At 34.7% G+C, this 7,940-nt stretch overlaps 1 protein-coding gene across 2 annotated transcripts in view; it reads right to left on the bottom strand.

The window, feature by feature from the left end:
• The window catches only part of LOC128705483 (cytochrome P450 2L1), a 309,064-nt gene that overhangs the window by 61,053 nt on the left and 240,071 nt on the right, over positions 1 to 7,940 (bottom strand). Inside the window, exon 10 of one of the 2 annotated variants that reach the window (XM_070104507.1) lies at positions 3,024 to 3,168. The exons of the other annotated variant lie outside the window; for it this stretch is intronic. Within the exon in view, the coding sequence (XP_069960608.1) occupies positions 3,024 to 3,168 (145 nt within the window). The remainder of the gene's footprint in view (positions 1 to 3,023; positions 3,169 to 7,940) is intronic. 2 annotated transcript variants of the gene reach the window in all.

Raw genomic sequence — 7,940 nt, 5'->3', positions numbered from 1 at the left:
TACTATATACTGGTCTCCTCTGGTATACTATATACTGATCTCCTCTGGTATACCATATACTGGTCTCCTCTGGCATACTATATACTGGTCTCCTCTGGTATGCTATATACTGATCTCCTCTGTTATACCATATACTGGTCTCCTCTGGTATACTATATACTGGTCTCCTCTGGTATACTATATACTAATCTCCTCTGGTATACCATATGCTGGTCTACTCTGGTATACTATATACTGGTCTCCTCTGGTATACTATATACTGGTCTCCTCTGGTATACTATATACTGGTCTCCTCTGGTATACTATATACTGGTCTCCTCTGGTATACTATATACTGGTCTCCTCTGGTATACTATATACTGGTCTCCTCTGGTATACTATATACTGGTCTCCTCTGGTATACTATATACTGGTCTCCTCTGGTATACTATATACTGGTCTCCTCTGGTATACTATATACTGGTCTCCTCTGGTATACTATATACTGGTCTCCTCTGGTATACTATATACTGGTCTCCTCTGGTATACTATATACTGGTCTCCTCTGGTATACTATATACTGGTCTCCTCTGGTATACTATATACTGGTCTCCTCTGGTATACTATATACTGGTCTCCTCTGGTATACTATATACTGGTCTCCTCTGGTATACTATATACTGGTCTCCTCTGGTATACTATATACTGGTCTCCTCTGGTATACTATATACTGGTCTCCTCTGGTATACTATATACTGGTCTCCTCTGGTATACTATATACTGGTCTCCTCTGGTATACTATATACTGGTCTCCTCTGGTATACTATATACTGGTCTCCTCTGGTATACTATATACTGGTCTCCTCTGGTATACCATATACTGGTCTCCTCTGGTATACTATATACTGGTCTCCTCTGGTATACTATATACTGGTCTCCTCTGGTATACTATATACTGGTCTCCTCTGGTATACTATATACTGGTCTCCTCTGGTATACTATATACTGGTCTCCTCTGGTATACTATATACTGGTCTCCTCTGGTATACTATATACTGGTCTCCTCTGGTATACCATATACTGGTCTCCTCTGGTATACTATATACTGGTCTCCTCTGGTATACTATATACTGGTCTCCTCTGGTATACTATATACTGGTCTCCTCTGGTATACAATATACTGGTCTCCTCTGGTATACTATATACTGGTCTCCTCTGGTATACTATATACTGGTCTCCTCTGGTATACTATATACTGGTCTCCTCTGGTACACCATATACTGGTCTCCTCTGGTATACTATATACTGGTCTCCTCTGGTATACCATATACTGGTCTCCTCTGGTATACTGTATACTGGTCTCCTCTGGTATACTATATACTGGTCTCCTCTGGTATACCATATACTGGTCTCCTCTGGTATACTATATACTGGTCTCCTCTGGTATACCATATACTGGTTTCCTCTGGTATACTATATACTGGTCTCCTCTGGTATACCATATACTGGTCTCCTCTGGTATACTATATACTGGTCTCCTCTGGTATACTATATACTGGTCTCCTCTGGTATACTATATACTGGTCTCCTCTGGTATACTATATACTGGTCTCCTCTGGTATACTATATACTGGTCTCCTCTGGTATACTATATACTGATCTCCTCTGGTATACCATATACTGGTTTTCTCTGGTATACCATATACTGGTCTCCTCTGGTATACTATATACTGGTCTCCTCTGGTATACTATATACTGGTCTCCTCTGGTATACTATATACTGGTCTCCTCTGGTATACTATATACTGGTCTCCTCTGGTATACTATATACTGGTCTCCTCTGGTATACTATATACTGGTCTCCTCTGGTATACTATATACTGGTCTCCTCTGGTATACTATATACTGATCTCCTCTGGTATACTATATACTGGTCTCCTCTGGTATACTATATACTGGTCTCCTTTGGTATACTATATACTGGTCTCCTCTGGTATACTATATACTGGTCTCCTCTGGTATACTATATACTGGTCTCCTCTGGTATACTATATACTGGTCTCCTCTGGTATACTATATACTGGTCTCCTTTGGTATACTATATACTGGTCTCCTCTGGTATACTATATACTGGTCTCCTCTGGTATACTATATACTGGTCTCCTTTGGTATACTATATACTGGTCTCCTCTGGTATACTATATACTGGTCTCCTCTGGTATACTATATACTGGTCTCCTCTGGTATACTATATACTGGTCTCCTCTGGTATACTATATACTGGTCTCCTCTGGTATACTATATACTGGTCTCCTCTGGTATACTATATACTGGTCTCCTCTGGTATACTATATACTGGTCTCCTCTGGTATACTATATAATGGTCTCCTCTGGTATATTATATACTGGTCTCCTCTGGTATACCATATACTGGTCTCCTCTGGTATACTATATACTGGTCTCCTCTGGCATACCATATACTGGTCTCCTCTGGTATACTATATACTGGTCTCCTCTGGCATACCATATACTGGTCTCCTCTGGTATACCATATACTGGTCTCCTCTGGTATACTATATACTGGTCTCCTCTGGTATACTATATAATGGTCTCCTCTGGTATATTATATACTGGTCTCCTCTGGTATACCATATACTGGTCTCCTCTGGTATACTATATACTGGTCTCCTCTGGCATACCATATACTGGTCTCCTCTGGTATACTATATACTGGTCTCCTCTGGCATACCATATACTGGTCTCCTCTGGTATACCATATACTGGTCTCCTCTGGTATACTATATACTGGTCTCCTCTGGTATACCATATACTGGTCTGCTCTACTATACTTGCTCTCTAACCTTCGTGTGTTAGTGTGTCTGGTTAATGCTCCAAGATGGATCAAAATGTCGTCAGAAAGCTTCCTTCTCGTACGTATGGATTATTTGTGAATAATTTAAGAACTAGATAAAATGATCAGTTAAAGTAAGTGTACACAGTACAGAATGTTGCAACAGTAGTGATCATATAAGTCAAGAACCTACCTGTTCCAAATGGGAAGAAACCTTCCTTCTGGGACACAAACTTTCCACTGTCGTCCAAGAAGCGACTCGGGTTAAATTTGTGAGGGTTTTGCCAGTAGTTCGGATCCTCGTGGCTGATCACTGAACATCCTTGAACGGTCATACCCTATAATGAAGACACGTACAATAATTATGTAACAGCTCGGTGTGTTAAAATTTATGTGTTTATTTGAGTGAAGTAGTCACTGACTAGGCTGAAGTAGTCACTGACTGGGCTGAAGTAGTCACTGACTGGGCTGAAGTAGTCACTGACTGGGCTGAAGTAGTCACTGACTGGGCTGAAGTAGTCTCATTTTTCACTTTGTTGGTTTTAACTATTTATATTACACAGTATATTACACAGTATATTACACAGTATATTACACAGTATATTACACAGTATATTACACAGTATATTACACAGTATATTACACAGTATATTACACAGTATCTTACACAGTATCTTACACAGTATATTACACAGTATATTACACAGTATATTACACAGTATATTACACAGTATATTACACAGTATATTACACAGTATATTACACAGTATATTACACAGTATATTACACAGTATATTACACAGTATATTACACAGTATATTACACAGTATATTACACAGTATATTACACAGTATATTACACAGTATATTACACAGTATATTACACAGTATATTATACAGTATATTACACAGTATATTACACAGTATATTACACAGTATATTACACAGTATATTACACAGTATATTATACAGTATATTACACAGTATATTACACAGTATATTACACAGTATATTACACAGTACATTACACAGTATATTACACAGTATATTACACAGTATATTACACAGTATATTACACAGTATATTACACAGTACATTACACAGTATATTACACAGTACATTACACAGTATATTACACAGTATATTACACAGTATATTACACAGTATATTACACAGTACATTACACAGTATATTACACAGTACATTACACAGTATATTACACAGTATATTACACAGTATATTACACAGTATATTACACAGTATATTACACAGTATATTACACAGTATATTACACAGTATATTACACAGTATATTACACAGTATATTACACAGTATATTACACAGTACATTACACAGTATATTACACAGTATATTACACAGTATATTACACAGTACATTACACAGTACATTACACAGTATATTACACAGTATATTACACAGTATATTACACAGTATATTACACAGTACATTACACAGTACATTACACAGTATATTACACAGTACATTACACAGTATATTACACAGTATATTACACAGTATATTACACAGTATATTACACAGTACATTACACAGTACATTACACAGTATATTACACAGTACATTACACAGTACATTACACAGTATATTACACAGTATATTACACAGTACATTACACAGTATATTACACAGTACATTACACAGTACATTACACAGTATATTACACAGTACATTACACAGTACATTACACAGTATATTACACAGTATATTACACAGTACATTACACAGTATATTACACAGTACATTACACAGTACATTACACAGTATATTACACAGTATATTACACAGTACATTACACAGTATATTACACAGTACATTACACAGTACATTACACAGTATATTACACAGTATATTACACAGTACATTACACAGTACATTACACAGTATATTACACAGTACATTACACAGTACATTACACAGTACATTACACAGTATATTACACAGTACATTACACAGTACATTACACAGTACATTACACAGTATATTACACAGTATATTACACAGTACATTACACAGTATATTACACAGTACATTACACAGTACATTACACAGTATATTACACAGTACATTACACAGTACATTACACAGTATATTACACAGTATATTACACAGTACATTACACAGTATATTACACAGTACATTACACAGTACATTACATAGTATATTACACAGTATATTACACAGTACATTACACAGTATATTACACAGTACATTACACAGTACATTACACAGTATATTACACAGTACATTACACAGTACATTACACAGTATATTACACAGTACATTACACAGTACATTACACAGTATATTACACAGTATATTACACAGTATATTACACAGTATATTACACAGTACATTACACAGTACATTACACAGTATATTACACAGTACATTACACAGTACATTACACAGTATATTACACAGTATATTACACAGTATATTACACAGTATATTACACAGTATATTACACAGTATATTACACAGTATATTACACAGTACATTACACAGTATATTACACAGTATATTACACAGTATATTACACAGTATATTACACAGTATATTACACAGTACATTACACAGTATATTACACAGTATATTACACAGTATATTACACAGTATATTACACAGTATATTACACAGTATATTACACAGTATATTACACAGTATATTACACAGTATATTACACAGTATATTACACAGTATATTACACAGTATATTACACAGTACATTACACAGTACATTACACAGTATATTACACAGTACATTACACAGTACATTACACAGTATATTACACAGTATATTACACAGTACATTACACAGTATATTACACAGTACATTACACAGTACATTACACAGTATATTACACAGTATATTACACAGTACATTACACAGTATATTACACAGTACATTACACAGTACATTACACAGTATATTACACAGTATATTACACAGTACATTACACAGTACATTACACAGTATATTACACAGTACATTACACAGTACATTACACAGTACATTACACAGTATATTACACAGTACATTACACAGTACATTACACAGTACATTACACAGTATATTACACAGTATATTACACAGTACATTACACAGTATATTACACAGTACATTACACAGTACATTACACAGTATATTACACAGTACATTACACAGTACATTACACAGTATATTACACAGTATATTACACAGTACATTACACAGTATATTACACAGTACATTACACAGTACATTACACAGTATATTACACAGTATATTACACAGTACATTACACAGTATATTACACAGTACATTACACAGTACATTACACAGTATATTACACAGTATATTACACAGTACATTACACAGTATATTACACAGTACATTACACAGTACATTACACAGTATATTACACAGTATATTACACAGTACATTACACAGTACATTACACAGTATATTACACAGTATATTACACAGTATATTACACAGTATATTACACAGTACATTACACAGTACATTACACAGTATATTACACAGTATATTACACAGTACATTACACAGTATATTACACAGTATATTACACAGTATATTACACAGTATATTACACAGTATATTACACAGTATATTACACAGTATATTACACAGTACATTACACAGTATATTACACAGTATATTACACAGTATATTACACAGTATATTACACAGTATATTACACAGTACATTACACAGTATATTACACAGTATATTACACAGTATATTACACAGTATATTACACAGTATATTACACAGTATATTACACAGTATATTACACAGTATATTACACAGTACATTACACAGTATATTACACAGTATATTACACAGTATATTACACAGTATATTACACAGTATATTACACAGTATATTACAGTACTTCACACCATTTCGCTCATACAGCGGTTCTCTGTTATTACCATTCTTCAGTTATTACCATTCTTCAGTTATTACCATTCTTCAGTTATTACCATTCTTCAGTTATTACCATTCTTCAGTTATTACCATTCTTCAGTTATTACCATTCTTCAGTTATTACCATTCTTCAGTTATTACCATTCTTCAGTTATTACCATTCTTCAGTTATTACCATTCTTCAGTTATTACCATTCTTCAGTTATTACCATTCTTCAGTTATTACCATTCTTCAGTTATTACCATTCTTCAGTTATTACCATTCTTCAGTTATTACCATTCTTCAGTTATTACCATTCTTCAGTTATTACCATTCTTCAGTTATTCAGGCAGCCTACAATATGTTCACAATATATTGACTGTAAGCTAAGTACAATAATATTCTAAGGTTAGTTAAATATCTTTATTATGCACCTCAAACCCATCCTGTGGGAGGTAGTCAAAATATTAGAGGTACATAATGGGTCCAGGGGCTGTACCTCAACATTACAGAGGTACATAATGGGTTCAGGGACTCTACCTCAACATTACAGAGGTACATAGTGGGTTTAGGGACTGTACCCCAACATTACAGAGGTACATAATGGGTTCAGGGACTGTACCTCAACATTACACAGGTACATAATGGGTTCAGGGACTGTACCACAACATTACACAGGTACATAATGGGTTCAGGGACTGTACCACAACATTACAGAGGAATATAATGGGTACAGGGACTGTACCTCAACATTACAGAGGTACATAATGGGTACAGGGACTGTACCTGAACATTACACAGGTACATAATGGGTTCAGGGACTGTACCTCAACATTACACAGATACATAATGGGTTCAGGGACTGTACTCCAACATTACAGAGGTACATAATGGGTTCAGGGACTGTACCTCAACATTACAGAGGTACATAATGGGTTCAGGGACTGTACCTCAACATTACAGAGGTACATAATGGGTCCAGGGATTGTACCTCAATATTAGAGGTACATAATGGGTTCTGGGACTGTACCTCAATATTAGAGGTACATAATGGGTCCAGGGACTGGGCCCCAAAGTTTTGATAGCAGAACAAGTTACAAAGGTAATGAACTTTTACATGTCTATATCTAGTCACTGCTTATACAGCAGGCTAAGTTCC

The sequence above is a fragment of the Cherax quadricarinatus genome, chromosome 92, assembly GCF_038502225.1.
Source record: "Cherax quadricarinatus isolate ZL_2023a chromosome 92, ASM3850222v1, whole genome shotgun sequence".
Classification (NCBI taxonomy): domain Eukaryota; kingdom Metazoa; phylum Arthropoda; class Malacostraca; order Decapoda; family Parastacidae; genus Cherax; species Cherax quadricarinatus.
Note: the sequence above shows the minus strand (reverse complement) of the source record. Positions and strands in the feature narration are given on the sequence as shown.